At 43.5% G+C, this 18,096-nt stretch overlaps 1 protein-coding gene across 1 annotated transcript in view; it reads right to left on the bottom strand.

The window, feature by feature from the left end:
* Positions 1-17,666, bottom strand: part of gch1 (GTP cyclohydrolase 1) — a 45,554-nt gene extending 27,888 nt beyond the window's left edge. Inside the window, exon 1 of the mRNA XM_078233894.1 lies at positions 17,166-17,666. Coding sequence (XP_078090020.1) covers positions 17,166-17,505 — 340 coding nt within the window. The 5' untranslated portion in view covers positions 17,506-17,666. The remainder of the gene's footprint in view (positions 1-17,165) is intronic.
* Between the last annotated feature and the right edge of the window lie 430 nt (positions 17,667-18,096).

Here is an 18,096-nt window from a genome sequence, read left to right as displayed (position 1 = left end):
TCTGAATTCAATCAAAATGCCACTTGTGCTGACTACAGGCAGGACTTGGCAGCCTGTGCTTTGGACCAAGTGAGGCTTCAATCCACTTTCAGTTCTGTTCTGTAGTCTTTCTCCCAGAATGAAAAATCAACAAGTTGAGAATTTCTCAACCATTATTTCCAAATTGGCCTAAGTAAACCCGGAGCTAGGCTTCAGATGTTTGCACATCAGCGACTGTGAAACTTTTCAAAATCCTTTTAGATAGGATATTGAAAATTCGCTTTGCGATTCAGTACAGTATCTCAAGGTCTGAATTTTATGCTCATCCACTGCCAGGTTTTTAGGGGTGGGGTTGTTGCTGGGGAAGAACATGAAATTACAGGAACGGGATTTCCTCCAGGTTCCTGTCCACCCACACAGTAATTTAAAGCTGGGATGGGCAAGACCCCAGATGGGAAGCCCACCCTTGCCCCAATTGAGACCTGTAAGTGGCCGACTAATTCTCGCCCAGCCTCAATTTTTAAGCTGGCAGGAACATTGAACCTCTGTGGGAGAAGAAATCAAAATGAGATCTCAGACCGGAAGGAGGGTGCGCTTCCATTGGGAGGTCCTTTCTGAATGGGTACATCCTCCTCTTAAGGCTTGGTGACCTTGAGACCACCCTCCCTCCCCCCAGCCACCCAGGGCCTCTTGCCAGAGACCCCAATCTCCCCATTTGCAACCCCCCAGGCCTTCCCTACTCTCCCCTCTCCAGGACCCCTTGCATATTAGGTGCTGCTGTGTTACAGTGCCAGGGATGCAGGTTCGATTCCAGCCCTGGTGAAGGTGTGTGGGGTTTACACGTTTTCCCCATGTCTGTGTGGATTTCCTCCGGGTGTTACAGTTTCCTCCCACACTCCAAAGATGTGCAGGTTAGGTTGACTGGCCATGGTAAATTGCCCCTTAGTGTCAGGGGGGTAAATAAGTGGGGTCACGGGGATAGGGCCTTGGTGGAATTGTCGTCGGTGGGCCAAATGGCCTCCTTCTGTACTGTAGGGATTCCATTGCATGACATACCTTGTCCACTCGTTCCAGCAGGTTAGTGCAGTTCCTCTTCTGTTCACTAGTGCTGCCACTGCAGGGACTGGACAGCTGCCGGCCAATCAGATGGGCTAGTAGCTCTCCAAGTTGGGACTTCCTCCTGAGTGAGGGGTGCAAGTCCTGCCTGCAGCCAATCAACACTTATTGGAATGTTAATTTTTGTGGGGCAGTCCCAGTTGGTGGGGGAGTGTTCCTCTAGCTCTTCGGATAGTGGGAGGCAAGACCCTCCCATCTGAAAAATTCAGGCCCATTTTTTTTTCCTTGCTTATTTTTCTTGCTGTGATGCGAGCTATCCAATAATGGATGGATATTAAATTACTGTTTCAGTCACCGAGTCCACAGAAGGAATCACAATTAATTGGTTGATCGAGACCGGAAGATCTTACTGGAGAAATATCATTTGTTGACAGATTGGAACATGTCATTACTCCTTCTAAATACATTTTTATGTTGAGTAGCTTTTGCTACTTATCCTTTTTTTTTTAAATGTACCCAATATATAAAGTACTCCTTTGTTGGCAATGTAAGGAGCTAAATATTATGCAGGCAGGTTTGTGGTAAGATGTCCCATTGTACAAGTAGGGGGCACGTAGCCTAATATTTGATTTGTCACATGTATTAGCATACAGTGAAAAGTATTGTTTCTTGAGCGCTAGACAGACAAAAAGTACCGATCATAGGGAAGGAAACAAGAGTGTAAAATCTAGTGTTACAGTCATAGCTGGGATGTAGAGAAAGATCAACTTAATGCAAGATAGGTCCATTCAAAGTCTGACAGCAGCAGGGAAGAAGCTGTTCTTGAGTCGGTTGGTACATGACCTCAAACTTTCGTATCTTTTTCCCGAAGGAAGAAGGTGGAAGAGAGAATGTCAGGGGTGCGTGGGGTCCTTAATTATGCTGGCTGCTTTGCCAAGGCAGTGGAAGTGTAGACAGGATGGAAGGCTGGTTTGCGTGATGGATTGGGCTACATTTGCGTGATGGATTGGGCTACATTCACGACTTCTGTAGTTCCTTGCGGTCTTGGGCAGAGCAGGAACCATACCAAGCTGTGATACAACCTGAAAGAATGCTTTCTATAATACCATGACAAATGGCATTTCCTTCTTAAATTTACCTTCTAACTGACCAAGGATTATCATCAGGGAAATGCTGGAACAAAGGGACATGCTTTCCTGAATAGAACTATTGTTGAATGCAAGTGACACAGCAGTTATTATACCAGAAAATTTCACTAGTTTGGCTTCTGCGCAATAATTGGTTGGCATTTACTTGAAACAAGCCAGATTAGAGTGGTTTTGAACACAAATAGCCTTAAGGTAGGAACAGCTTAGCTCTTCGGTTTATCACCTTGTTGATCAGTTTTGAACTAGATTCTAGACACACTGGGTCTGTGAAGAGCTGTCTTCTAAAGCAAAATACTGTAGGTGTTGGAAATCTAAAAGAAGCAGAAAATGCTCGGGTCAGGTAGCATTCATGGAGAAACTGGTGTATAGGTGAAACCATACCCTCTACTTATATTTCTTTCAACTTAGTGTTCAGTATTCACTGCTCGTTATACAGTTCCCTCTACATTGGGAAGACCAAATACAGATTGGGTGATCTCTTTGCTGAATACCTCCATTCAATCCGCAAGCGTGACCCTGAGCTTCTGGTCACTTGGCATTTTAATTGCCACCCGCTGCCACTCTGAACTCTGCCTCCTACATTCTTCTAGTGACGCTTTGCAGAAGCTCTAGGAACATCATCAATTTCTGGTTAGGCATTTGAAAACCTTCCAAACTCAATAAGTTCAACAATTTCAGATCAGAAAGACTATTTTCATTTCCTCCGACAGCAGATGCTGGTAAAGTTTCTGCTGTTGCCATTTATATCTCCTTTACTCTCTCCCCCACTGCTTTCCCCTCCATTGTACCTGTGTAAAATCTATCTATAACATTTTCCAGTTTTAACAGATCAGACTGAAACATTAACTCGGTTTCTCTGTGATTTTAATGAGAATTGAAGGATAAGTCTATTCAGCAGAGTAAGGGTTAATTTGGCATTGGAGAACAGTGCCACGCAGAGTGATGTAGAGAGTCACATGATAGTAGACTGTGAAGTGTCTGGAAGGAGTGGGCATGGAGTTAGCATCTTGCCAGTACCTTGGTTATCAGACCTCTCTTGTGAAACACCAAATAAACTTTACAACAAGAATCTTTATCGATTATCTGTCTATAGGAAACAAGATTTCCTTTTGTTGTTGTTTCTCTTCCTGCACCTAATGGCGCGCAAGGCAGACCTTCATCTGATTCCACAGCCAGGTTTTTCCTGGAACAGGTCACTAGTCTGTTGCCAGAGGCTTATAGCTCGAAGGGGTACCACTCTGCAACAAGCATGGCTGACCAGGAGTCTTTCCCATTCTTACCATCTGCCACGTTGGAAGGATTTTGCAGGTTAATGTGCAACTTATTGGCTGCGTTATGAATGCACCCATAAGTCCTGGGGTGGGATTCAAATCCAGAACTAGGGGAACAGGGATCCTACCCAGTGCGCCACAAGACCTCCTGCCCCAGATATTCTCTTAATTGACAGCTTTTCACAGACCAGTGTATCTAGAATCTAGTTCAAAACTGATGATCAACAAGGTGATAAACTGAAGAGCTGAGCTGTTACTGCCTTTAAAAAAATACACAAGGAAACTGGTAGATTAACCACCAAATGGAAATCAATTTAAATCATTCCCAATAAACAAATAGGCATCTGAACATAAATCAAGCACATTTCAAATATTTATTTTAACCACAATGTTGATCAGAACATTCCCTACCTCACTCCCCATGCTCAATATCCAGTTGCCTGTCCTTTTAGTCAGGTAGTGGCATCTCATACTTTAGATTCTAAAGAGGGGCAATATAGCAGGAAAATAATAATAGTGGCAGAAAAGACACAAAATCTACGTGTGGTGTAATGGGATTTTAAATGTATTTATTTTATTTATAGTTAAGGGACTACACTAAATGCCCTAATATTTTAAAATCTATACCAATCATTAAATTGAAACTCCTGTATTAAACTAAAAGATCGTTTCAGCAAAGCTTTCTGTATCCTAGAATACTTGAGGAAGACTAAAACTGAGAAAAACATCTGGATTACTTCCCTTGTAGAGGTTACCACTAACGGTTAAATTCTGCAATATTCAATTATCTGATCTGGCAATTATCAGTGTTTTCAGACAATTCGTGTTTAATATATTTGGATGTCTTTTCACCAACAAAATATTATTAAAATCATTCGCCCCCTCCATTTTTGCAATAACTAAAACATGACCATTTGTTGCTTAGATCATCAAAGCAATGCAGTGGGATGTTAATTTCCTGTCCACAATCCATGATCTATGGTTGTAATCACAGAATCCAAGGTGCATATCTCTTTGTTAAGAACAGACTTCAAACAAAACGCCTGCACTTCATTTGTGGGCTTTATAGGTTGCATTTCAATAAGGTTTGTAGCTGGAATCACAATGTTTGAAAATGTTTCACTGATAGTATTATTAGTGCATGGTTTAATTGTGCTTACTGAATGCCATATTTTGATTTATTCCCATCTATGTTTCGGCTTCCAATGATCTAAAACTCAGTCACAACCACAGTGTACACTAAATAGAATATCCATTTTTTGACAATTTTTATAAAATTTATTCTTTCAAGGGATGTAGGTGGCCACCATTTGTTGCCCATCCCCAATTGCCCTCAAGAAAGTGGTGAGCCCCCCTCTTGAACCCTTCCAGTCATGTGGTGTAGGTACACCCACAGGAAGGGGTACCAGGATTTTGATGCACTGATATTGAAGGAATGGGGATACAGTTCCAAGTCAGGATGGTGTGTGCCTTGGAGGGGAACTTGCAGATGGGTCCCCATGCAGTTGCCACCCATGTCCTTCTGGGTGCTAAAGATCATGGGTTTGGAAGGTGTCAAAGACACCTCTGAGTTGCTGCAGTGTATCTTGTCGATGGTACACACTGCTGCCACGATGGGTCAGTGGTTGAGGACGGAATGTTTTAAGGTGATGGATGGGGTGCCAATGGAGTGGACTGCTTTGTCCTGAATGGTGACCAGCCTCTTACCCATTGTTGGAGCTGCACTCATCCAAACAGCAGAGTATGCCATCACGCTCTTGACTTGTGCCTTGTAGATGGTGGACATATTTTGAGGGGAGTCAGGAGGCGAGTTACTTGCCACAGAATTCCCAGCCTTTGACCTATCTTGTAGCTACAGTACTTATATGGCTAATCCAGTTCAGTTTATATTCAAGGATAATTCTAGGTTGTTGATATGAGGGGATTCAGCAATGGCAGTGCCTATGAATGTCAAGGGGAGTTGGTTGGAGTCCCTTTTGTTGGGGATGGTCATTGCCTGGGACTTGTGTAAGCTTAAGCTGGATATTGTCCAGGTCTTGCTGCATTTGGACATGGACTGCTTCAGTGTCATGAATGGTGTTGAACATTGTGTAATCAATGAACATCCCCACTTCTGACCTTATGATGGAGGGAAGGTCATTGATGAAGCAGCTGCAGATGATTGGGTCTAGGAAATGATCCTGAGTAACTGCTGCAGTGATGTACTGGAACTGAGATGATAGATCTCCAACAACCACAAATGACATTCTTCTGTGCCAGAATGACTCCAACCAGTGGAGATTTTCCCCTCTGATTCAGAGTTTTGCTAGGGCTACTTGATGCCAAACTTGATCAAATGTTGCCTTGACGTCAAGGACAATCACTCTCAACTCACCCCTGAAGTTCAGCTCTTTCATCCATATTTGTACCAAAGCTTTAATGAAGTCAGGAACTGAATGGCTCTGACAAAACCCAAACTGAGCGTCAATGAGCATGTAACTGCTGTGCAAGTCCACTTGATAGTGCTGTTGATGATCACTTCCACCACTTTCCTGATGATCGAGTAGACTGAAGCGGTGATAATGAGCCAGGGTGGATTTATCCTGCATGTTTTGGATATGACATACCTGGGCCAGTTTCCATTGTCAGGTGTTTTAGTTGTACTGGAATAGCTTAGCTAGAGAGGGGCTAGTTTTGGAATGTTGTCAAGGCACATAGCCTTCAGTATTCAGTACATTCAGGCATTTCTTCACATCACATGGAAAGAACTGAATTAGCTGAAGATTGGCATCAGTGATGGTGAGGATCTCAAGCAGGCCAAGATGGATCATCCACTCAACATTTTCTCACTGAAGATTGCAAATGCATCAGCCTTGCCTTTTGCACTGATGTGCTGGGCTCCCTCATTATTAAGAGGTGCTTTGCTTAATTGTCCATCACCTTTAATTTCCCATTACCGTTCATAATAGGGTGTGGTAGGACTGCAAATATTTGTTTTGGAATAGTTTAGCTCTGTTCACTGTTTGGCATACATGAGGGCAACTAGGGCAGGGCAATAAATGCCAGCAGCCAATGACACCAATATACCACGAATGAAGAAAAGCACAGTCCATGAATATTTTTAAAGTGGATAGACTCTTGGTAAATAAGGAGGTGATAGGTTATTGGGGAATAGGTGGAATGCAGAAGAGGTTACTATCAGATCAGCCAAAATTTTATTAAATGGCGGAATAGGGATTCTATGATTTCAGGCTCAAGGGGCTGAATGGTCTACTCCTGCTTCTTTGTTCATGAGCTTTGATTTTAACAGCATACACATTCTTATTCTAATAATACTTATAACCAGTTATCTCATGTCAATGCAACTCAAAAAAACTTTGTAAAATTGCTACAAGAGGAACAGTGTCACATATAGGACAGACTATGCAAGAACAACTTGCTTTCCGCAAAGGGTATTACAGAAGTACTCAGGTTTTTAAACAATCAGATCATTAAGGGTATTTTATTTCCAGATATAGCCAAGACAGGAGACAATACTTTGGTATGGATAGAAACATTACAGTAATATAGAAAGCAGCAAGTGGAGAGGGCACACTGTAGAGTGCAAAGCTCTGCCAAGCTGTGTTAACTCAAAATTCTTACAATGTCGCCATTCCTGCCTGGTTCATGCTCTGCAACTACAAAGCAGTCCTGCTATAATATTACACTGGATGTTTCAGGCCAATCCACATCCAACAACCTGCTCTGAAAACTCTGCTCACTTCAAATTCCACCAAAGCAGTCAAGAGAACAATGCTTAAATGAAACAAGCGACAACATTTTTAAAAAAGCCAATTTGCCCCATCTCCCAGTGGTAATGGATTCATTTAAAAATTCCATAACACGGATCCATATTTTCATCAAAAGCAAATCAGTCTCCCTTGGGCCTACTCGGTGTTCCAAGTTTTGTTGAAATCCACTCATTAGATTGTGATAGACAAACAAATAGGGGCAAAAAATTACCTCCACCTTAAGAGTGGCAGAGCTAATTATGTAGGATTGTTTGATTCTTTATAAATCTAATTAGTTGTAATTAAAAGGAACATATTTCTTGCCCAGCTTTCAGTGAGTGGTTAGACGACCAAATAAACAGTTTACGTTTTAGCTTTTTATCTCTCACAGCTAATAGTGAAAGGACACATCATTTGTCACTCCAGATCATCATTAGCAATGACCAACAAAGCAATTACAGATGCTGTTAGGAAATTTATAATGTGACAATTTTGGCAACACATTCTTTTTATGAGCAGAATTTCAATCATCAGTGGATATGAAACATCAAACATGATGACAGCGCACCTTACAAAAAAACTGAGATTAAATTTGACTTTGCCAGTTTTTTTTTCAGGAACTGCATCACAAAAAGACAATGTGTTGATATGGCAACTGTCTGCTTTGCCGCAAACATCTCCCTGTATTGCCCCAGTGATAGAAAAAACTAATATAATAAAGCAACAAAAGTAGCTTATCAACACTATTGTGAAGTGAGGAAAAACTAAATGAAGGATATTAAACAAAATATGTCATTGTGTAGCACTGGTGAAAACAAAATGGCCCACGTTTTCCTGAACTGCTAAACAGTCTTACTCCAAAATACAAACTTCTACTTTAGTTTTGAGGAAGCGTCGTACAAGCTAGAAATGTTAACTGTTTCTCTCTCCATAAATGTGGCCAAATCTGAATTTTTCCAGCATTTTCTGTTTTTATCACTTCTATTTTCTCTCCAGTTGAGATGTTCAAAATATTTTCTTAATGGATGTACATTACTGTGGGATTATGCCTTTGTGCATTCCCGCCTCTTGCGTAGTGTCTTGCTTGGTCATGTGACTGCTGAGGCAATTCAATTATTTTGGGGAGAAAGCACATTTACCCACCACATGCAACAATTGTCAAGATTGTGGCGCTGCAATCAAGTAGATTATGATAGCTCAAAGAGAACCAAATTCTGTAAGAGGCTGCACACAGGTGTGGGCTAACCAAGGTTCTGTACAATTGAAGCAAGACTTCACTACTCCTGTACTCAAATCCTCTTGCAATAAAGTTCCTTGTTTACTATTTAAGGGAGGGGAGGAAGAGAGAAGAGTGACATTTGCTACCTTCCAATCTGCAGGAACCAGTCCAGAATCTATAGAATTTTGGAAGATTCATCAATCTGTGATGTAGGTCATCAGGTCCTGGGAGACTTGTCAACCTTCAATCCCAATAATTTCTCCATACAACCTTCTTCCTAATACAAATTCCCTTGGATCTCTACTTCTGGGAATATTTTGCACCTTCCTCAGTGAAGACAGACACAGTAATCATTCAGTTTATCTGCCATTTATTACTCCCCATTGTAATGTTTTGTGATTTTGCCTGTAATGGACCCAGGTTTATCTTAGTCAAACATTTCCCTGTTACGTAACTGTAGAAGCTTTTACAGTCCTCCACCTACATTCACATTCTGTTTTCCCTTTGTCAGTTTCTGGGTCCTCCTTTGCTGTATTCTAAAATGCTCCCATTCCTCAGGTTTATTACTATTTCTGGCAACTTTATAACCCTCAACTTACTCTGTTAGCCAGGGTTGACTGACTTTTCATTTCAGGGTTTTGTGCTTTGAATGAATGTATAGCCCTCAAGCTATGTAATAACCCTTTAGGCAAAGTATTTTCCCAATTCACCTCAGTCAATTTGACCCTCAAAGCTTCATAATTTCCTTTGTTCAAATTTAGCACCTGTAGCTTCAGATTAAACTACCTCACTTTCAGACACAATGGGCGGGACTTAACAGCCTCGCTCAAGCGAGACCAGAAATTCCCGTCCAAGGTCAATGGACATTTCCGTTGTCCGCCCCTCGCCCACTCCGATTCTGTGGCAGGCGGGGCAGTAGAATTCCGGCGAATGTAATGTTTGATCACATTAAGATCATTCATCCCAACAACGCTTTTCATAGGAATCCCCACAGTGCAGGAGGCCAGCATTTGACCCATCGAGCCCGCACGGACAACAATCCCACCCAGGCCCTATCCCTGTAACGAGATTAATTAGTCCTTTTTGGTTACATAATACAAGGTCTAAATAGCCTGTTCCTCAAAATACTAATTTAGAAAACCACTCCTAACGCACTCCAGAAACTCATCTTCCAAAGCATTAATACTCATTAGGTTTCCTCAGTCCATTAGCAGATTGAAGTCACCCATAGTTACTGTATTACCCATGCGACATGATTTTCTAATCTTGATTAATACCATAACCCACGCTCCCACTACTGTTTGGTGGCCTATAAACAATTTCTACCAATGTCTGCTGCCCCTTTGCTGTTTCTTAGCTCCACCCAAACAGATTCCACACTTAGTTCTTCCAATCCAAGATCCTCCCTTACCAATGTAGTAAGTTCATCCTTATTATCTGTGTAACACCACTTCCTTTTCCTTTTTGCCCATCCTTCCTAAATGTCAAATATTCTTGAATATGCAGTCCCCAGTCTTAGCCACCCTGCAGCCATGCTCCCATAATAGCAATTAGATTATAGCTATTTACCTCTAGTTGTGCCATTAAATCATCTATTTTGTTCCAAATGCTGCATGAATTCAGGTAGAATGCCCTAAACTTAGTCTTTTTGACATTATTCTGCATTCTAGGTTTAGTTGATACTCACCTTCATTTTGCCTGTCTTTGAATATCACTTGCTATGTTTCTAATTCCTATTACCAGCTTTACATCCATTGAGTTGCCCTTCAGGTTCCCACTTCCCAACAACCTTGCCCAACAGCACCAGCAGATCTCTCTATAAGGCTATCAGTCCCGGTCCTGTTAATTGGTGTCCATTTTGTGTAGGCCTCACTTATTCTAGAATCAGTCCTAAACACTTTAAAAATCTCATCCCCTCCACACTTTACACCAATTCTCCAGCCATGCTTTCAATCACTCTATTCTCCTGTCCATATGCTCACTGACATGTGGCACTGGGAGTAATCCCGAGAGGTCCTGCTTTTCAGTTTCATTCCTAACTCCCCAAATCTGCTTTCAGGGCCTCATCCCTCTTCTTACCCATGTCATTGCTACCAATGTGGACTGTGACATCTGGCTGTTCACCCTCCCCTAGAAGGATATGCTGCAGCTGCTCCATGACATTCTCCTTGATCCTGGCATCAGGGAGGCAACACACCATTGTGGAATCACGTCTACTACCTCAGAAACAGCTATCTGATTCCCCCATTGTTCTTGCTCGCCCATTTTTTTTCCCTCCCCTCCTGTGCAGCTGAGCCATCTGTGATGCTATAGACTTGGATTAGGCTGCACTCCCCTGAGGAACTGTTGCCCTCACCAGTATCTAAAATGAAAAATCAATTAGCAAGATCAACTCAGTGGGTGCCTGGACTACCTGCATGGATCTCCCAGATTGCCGAATGGTCAACTATTCCCTCTCTGCCTACATGCTTGGATGCACCGCTCTGCGTCCAACCACCACTTGAGTTCCCCAACCTGGAGCTCAAGCTTCTGCAGCCACTGACACTTCAAACAGATGTTTTAATCTAGGACGCATGGTGCGTCCACGTATCTTTTCAGCCATGGCATGCGGCACTAAATAGTCAGGCTCAATTTTTCACCACACAAGTGCATGTTGTACCTACCTCATAACTGGACATAAGATAACAAAGCAGGTAAGGTGGGTTGTGTTACAAAGATGCATGGGAATTTGGGACACAGAGAGCCCACACAGAGCAGACACCAAGTGGCAATTGGCAAAGAAGGCAAGCACCTACACTGACGGTTTTATTTTTATACTCTGTATACAAGCCAACCCGTTTTTGGATGGCGCACTTACACCGCCACACAAGATGCAAAATAAAAATCGCCAGGTAACTTCAATATCATTGTATCATGAGATTATCTGGATGGTAGGTGAACCAGATGAATTATGGTCTTCTTCAGTCTAATATTATTACAGTGTGAAAGTTCAGAGGTTGCTACATTGCAATAACATTTCTCATAAAAGTATCACTTCCTGCTCTTTTTAAACCTGAGAGTGTTTGTGAAATCTAATGCAATTAATATTCATGGAATGATTCATAGTTGTTTAAAGTTACAGAAGCAACTGCAAGAATGTGAAGTTTGTCCGACTTTGGCACAATTATCTAACAGAAGAATTGACATATTGGACAATGTCCAAAGAAATGTATACATATATCTTTGACAATGCCTTAAGGGTGACCACATTTGTAATAATATCTTGAGCATTTTCAAGTTGGCAGGCTATAACTAATAGGCTTCAGCTTAGTGTTACCATCACTGAATCCCCACTGTCAACATCCTTGGGGTTACCATTGACCAGAAACTCAACTGAACTTGACACAAACACAATAGCTAGTAACTCACCTCCTGACTCTCTAAAGCCTGTCCACCATCTACAAGGCACAAGTCAGGGGTGTAATGAAATATTCCCCATTTGCCTGGAAGGGTGCAGCTCCAAAAACACTCAAGAAGCTTGACACCATCCAGGACAAAGCAGCCCACTTGATTGGCACCCCATCCACAAACATCCACTCCCTTCACCACTGACGCTCAGTAACAGCAGTGTGTATCTATCAACAAGATGCACTGCAGCAACTCAAAGATCCTTAGAGAGCACCTTCCAAACCCACAACCATTTCCATCTAGAACAGCGATCTCCAAACTCCAATCTGGAAGTGGCCCGCTGCAGGCCAGATGTGGCTCACGGGTCGTAGTTTGGAGACCCCTGATCTAGAAGGACAAGGGCAGCAGAAACATGGGAACACCATCATCTGCATGCTCCCCTTCAAGCCACTCACTATCCTGACTTGGAAGTATATAGCCGTTCCTTCACAGTCGCTGGGTCAAAATCCTGGAATTCCCTCCCCGATGGCATTGAGAGTCAACCCACAGCACATGGATTGCAGCGATTCAAGAAGGCAGCTCACCACCACCTTCTCAAGGGCAACTAGGTAGGGATAGGCAATAAAGGCTGGCTAGCCAGCGACGCCCATGTCCCACTGTTGAATAACAGTGAATAAATGAAGAGAATGAATTTTAAAAATTTACAATATGTTAGACAAAGAAAGAATCAGGTATCCAAGCTTACTGAAGGTACAAAGCCAGCTAGGATTGTAAATTGTGAGGAGGACACAAAGAGGCTGCATAGAGATATAGACAGGTTTATTGAATGAACAAGGTAGCAGATGAGTATAATGTGGGGGGGGCGGTGGTGTCAAGATATTTACTTTTAGCAACAGGAAATCAGAACTTGTAAATGTTAATATTCAGAGGCTTGGTTGCATTTGTTCAAGAAATATGCAAGGCAGATAGCATGTTGGCCTTTATTGCAAATACAATAAGGGAAGTCTGGTTACAATTGTACAAGGCTTTGGTGAAACTACATCTGGAGTAGTGGATGTAGTTTTGGTCTCCGTCATTAAGAATATACCCGTGTTCAAGGCAGTACAACAATGTTCACTGGAATGAAAGGGTGCTCCTATGATGAGACACCGAGTAGACTTATACTCTCTGGATTATGGAAGATTGAGAAGAGACCTCATTGAAATATGCAAGATTCTGAAGGGGTTTGACAGAAGAGGTCATTTTCTCATGGCTGGGGAATATAGAATCTGTGGTCAGTCTCAGAAAAGGGGTTGATGATTTAGACTGAGATGAGGAGAAACCTTTTCACCCAAGGAGCTGAGGATCTCTGGAATAATCTGTCCTGGAGACTTGTGGATACCCTGTCATTGATTTAAGGCTGGGATTGATAGATTTTTGGTCTCCCAGGGAATCAAGGGATACAGGGCGTATAGAGTCATATACTTCTGCAGTGCAGAAGGAGGCCATTCAGCCCATCGAGCCTGCACCCACAACAATCCTACCTGGGCCCCTGCTAGTATCAGGGGGACTAAGGGGCAATTTAGTATGGCCAATCAGCCTAACCTGAACATCTTTGGACTGTGGGAGGAAACAGGAGCACCCGGAGGGAACCCATGCCAATTTAAACAGGATGGAGGAAAACCTCATATTGCCCATTTACTGCCACAGTGAAGTGCAGTGCAGACAGGAAAATGAAGCTGAACTCAAAGATCAGCCACAATCGTACTGAATGGTGGAGAGGGCTTGAGGGGATGGATGGTCTCCTCGCATTTCTTGTTTTATTTTATGTTCTCCTGTTGCTAAAAGTAAATATCTTGACACCACCAACCCCCCCTTACATTACACTCATCTGCTACCTTGTTCATTCAATAAACCTGTCTATATCTCTACGCAGCCTCTTTGTGTCCTCCTCACAATTTACAATCCTACCTGGCTTTGTACCTTCAGTAAGCTTGGATACCTGATTCTTTCCTCTAGGTCGATGGCCATTTCATAGGCAAGAAGAAACAATAAAGATACCAGAACAAGGGAGACTTGAAATAAAATGTAATCTTTGTTAACACTGTCATTGTATCCAGATCTTTGAAAATACTAAAAACACCCAAGTGGATCCCACTGTATCTTTCTCCTTTTTCCATTGTGTGGTGCTACTCCTGTGGCTTCAGCATAACTAGGGGTAGGGCAGGATAGCTATGATGCCTGTGGTAAAAAGCTTCTGGGTTCTGAGACCTGGGAATAACCCACCTGCACCAGTGATGGGGTAGACTCAAGCCATTGAGAGAAGAATCAGCATTCATAGCTCTGACTGACAGAGGGGTGGGAAAGAGGAGCGATAAAAGAGCAAGGACCGGGAGCACCTTGAGCAGAATTCCCACATCCATGTCCCCTATTTCCACCTCCCCTCTCATGGTGCTAACTTGGCAGCTGGCTGTGAGTTGGGCAGCACATTGCTGCACTTCACTGAGGCACTGAATGGGCAAGATGAAGTTTTCCTCCATCCTGTTTAAATTGACAAACTCAGCATACAGATGCTGGAAACTGAAGAAAAAAAAACAAATGCTGGAAAATTTCAGCAGGTCCAACAGCATCTGTGGGGAGAGAATATTATTAGTGTCACAAGTAGGCTTATATTAACACTGCAAGACTTTGGTTAGTGGTGACAGCAAATCAGCACACAGGATAGTCCTGTGCCACGCAGCAGTGTGACCTGGGAGATCCCTGTTTTCCATTGCTGATCTCCAGGCACTGAACTGTGCAATTTCTTGCTTTTACCGTTATGGTAGTGAGTGGGGAAATTACTGGAAGGTCAGACCCCACCTCACAACCCACCCTGTTCTGTCTCTCCATAGTGTTCGGAGCCCTCTTCTCCCGCAAGAAGAAAAACCAAAAAGAGTTGCACGTGAGAGAAATGGACTGGCAACATACGTGGAGGGGACTGCAAGGGGTGGTTACTAGATGGGAAGAGGGTTAATGTCAGTGTTGGCAATTCAGATGAGGATGTGAGATGGTGTCCAAAGAGAGAAGTACGAGTGCCACTGCAAGGTGCATTGATCTGAGGAGAGCTGTGCAGGAGAATGCTAAGAAAGTCAGAATGTGGAATGTTGCTCCCCTTCCTGAGGTCACTGAACCTCTTCCAGCACTGTTTCCAATTGCGAGATTCCACACTCCTGCTTTGTCCAAGAGACGGATTCCTTCTCCACATCTGCTGTGAACAGCACTTCTCTTCAGGACTTCACAGCAGGACTCTGGGATTGCCTCAGAATTGGAGAGATTGAGTCACAGAGTGTGGACAGCTTTCCCACATTATGCCTAGCTCATTATATTTGCTTTAGGTTTACTCATGGCGCCATTCTTGGCCCTGTAGGGGTCCTTTTTAAACATCTAAATAGTATGATGTGGACTGTCATCACATCCACTCTGGTTGGTTGGGAGATCAGAGAACCGGATGCTAATGTTGTGGCAGAGTTAGAAGAAGGTGCAGCAAAGCCTGCTCCACAAGATCTATGGGGTTCTCAACCCACTGTCCACCTCCACACTCCTGGAAGCAGGTCTCGAAGGCAAAACCTGTGTCAACACCCCCCCTCCCCTCCCCCACAAGGGTGGCAACGGAAACTACCTCAGCTGCTTTTACCTGCTAAGTGGCTCAAGAATTTGGAGAGTCAGACTGGAGATACATTCTATCCTAGCACAAAATTAGAAGTTCAAATTTCTACTCAAATTTATCACATACACCTCAGACAAATGAAAAGCAAATAAGTCCTGTATGCTTATCAGCTCATCTGAAGATTAGAAGTACAAAGTGAACATTTTTTTAATATACGGTTAAATATTTGCTCTCAATGTGGTTCACAAGAGAAAATATAATACACATATAACCAGCTGTGATTAAAACATCACATTCAGGTTAGCTTGTTTAGGTGTTAATAAAAATCTGGCTGCATGTGGTACTGGAACTACTAGGTCAATATGCCATATAATTCCTGAAATCGATCTTATTCCACTTTCCGAAGCAGTGCTAGCTGTCCTAGAGTACTACAGTACTGGAGTAAAATTGCGAGCAAGAATAAATCAATGGGGTTTTGAAGATACAGGTGTTATTAGTGTATTCCAGCATAAAGGTTAGTCCTGATGAGTCATCCTCGGCTTGCAAGCACAATTACATTGGGCAAGTGAGAAATTAAGGGTTTTGCTTGCAATTAGAAATGAAATAAGCCTCGTTAAGGCGGCTTGTTTTTAATGTGGCCGTGGCATACACAACTAACTGAATCATAAATTACATCGCATTTCACTTCAAAAACTTACATCCGCAGAACTATTTCAAATATTGCCGGGGGGGGGGGGGGGGGAGCCAGGCGGATTTAAATGTGCGCGGCTAGAAAGCTGCTTACCTATCCAGCTAAAAGGATCACGGAAACATACACAGTCTCATTTCCCACAAAGCCGGATTTCTTTCCTCCCTTGCAGAAGAAAGGAATTTATTGAGTAAACAAAAGAAAAACGAGCAGATTTGTCGTCCTGTAGTTACTTTCATTTCGCATTATTCGATTCTCAAAGCAAGGCACGACAAGCCTTAGAGAGAGGATTAGACATCTTACAGCCATTAGGCAATGGCTTTTTATTCAGAAGGGCTTGGAAATAATCGGCGCGCGACGAGGAATGTGAAATGACCGCTCTGAAAACAAAAGTTTTTTTATGAAGTCAATTCTCACGGCACTTCAGTTTATTGGATATGTATCAGGATGGTGGGCAGGGAATTGGAGAATACAAACCTGTTCGCGGATTTAGTTAGGTGGACCCCCCCCCCCCCCCCCCCCCATCCCAATCCCCATCCCAATCCCATCCCATCAGATCAAACACTGAACATGTTTATATCGATTACACAGACTGGGTCTTCTAACTTTCGGTTAAAGCCACCGTTCCCTGTCCTCTTGAACCCAGGGGTAGCGGTAAAATTGGGGGAAAGGGAGAATTAACACAAGACATTTTTACCCGACTGTCCAAGGAAGTAATTTTTTGCTGAGCCACCACTGACTAATTTTTTTTAAAGTTGGGAAATAATATTTCGTAAGAGAGAAACCAGAAGACTAGAAACAAATGGGGGGGGGGGGGGGGATTCCCATTTCCCCCCAGTTAGCACCTCAAAACAACAACACTCTCTCAAAACTAAATTAACGCCAAACCCCTAACCTGGCAAATATTTATATTAAACCAGCGATCAGAAAAGTTGGGCAACATCTAAAGTTGCCAATCACATCAGTTAAAGAGGAAGAGTTTTATTAAAGGTAACAGGAGGGGAGGATGGAGGGGGTGGGAGTCCCTCGCCAGCCCACTCTACCTGAAATCTTCTCCTGGTAACCTTTGGTGAAGAACTGCATGGCAGTGGCGGCTCTCCAAGGTGTCTTGCGGAGCCCCTGTCGCTCGGGATCCTCGCCCAGCCCCTTCAGGATGGCCGAGTAGGCGGTTTCCAGGCTGGGCAGACTCAGCTGGTTGTCCTCCGCGCTGCGAGTCCGCTCTTCCTGCCATTGAGTGGCCGCTTTCTGCTGTGCCGGCCACTCGGGCGGCTCCGGGTGCCCGTTCAGCCGGCCGCCCACAGCCGCCACTTTGCTCGGGGTGCTGCCACCGCCGCTCAGCCCCTCGGCTTTGCCCCCTTTAGCTAAGGGCTTTCCGCAATCCATGGATGTGGAGGACAGTTGCTAGAAGCCGCGGCTCTCACACAAGGAGTTGGAGTGTCAGTGCAGACAGACACACACACAGAGAGATGTTGGGAGTTGCTCTGTGTGTGGGGACAAGTGTCCGCTCATTCAAACACAATCACCTTTCCGGCTCCTTTCACGGAGGCGTGTCCACACTGGAGCCCGGCCATTGGCTGTGGAGATTCCCACGCAATCATGCGTCATTCACATTCATTGAGAATTATTTGAGATCAGCCTCAAGTGTCCAAAAACAGAAGTCAATGAGCCCACTTACACTCATCCGGACACAGTTATTCAGTCAGACAATGAGCCCACTTAGTCACCCAGACAGTTGTCCAGTCAGTCACCTACAGTCAGATAGTCACACCCACCTGCCCCTTTGCCTCCTCCTGTTCACTGTCCAAGGTCCTAAACACCAATTTCAGGTATTTCTTTGATACCAATCAAGTAAACAAACTCAAATTAACTTAGGGACAAAGTAAAAGGGGCGGCTCCCCAAAAGGAAGGGGGGAACAGCCCGAACCAAAAACAAAGTCGAAAGGAAACTTAAAACGTCAAACCAAAAGGTGATTA

This window comes from Mustelus asterias, chromosome 18 (assembly GCF_964213995.1).
Source record: "Mustelus asterias chromosome 18, sMusAst1.hap1.1, whole genome shotgun sequence".
Taxonomy (NCBI): Eukaryota; Metazoa; Chordata; class Chondrichthyes; order Carcharhiniformes; family Triakidae; genus Mustelus; species Mustelus asterias.
The sequence above is the reverse complement of the archived record's forward strand: the minus strand, read 5'-3'. Positions and strand labels throughout refer to the sequence as shown.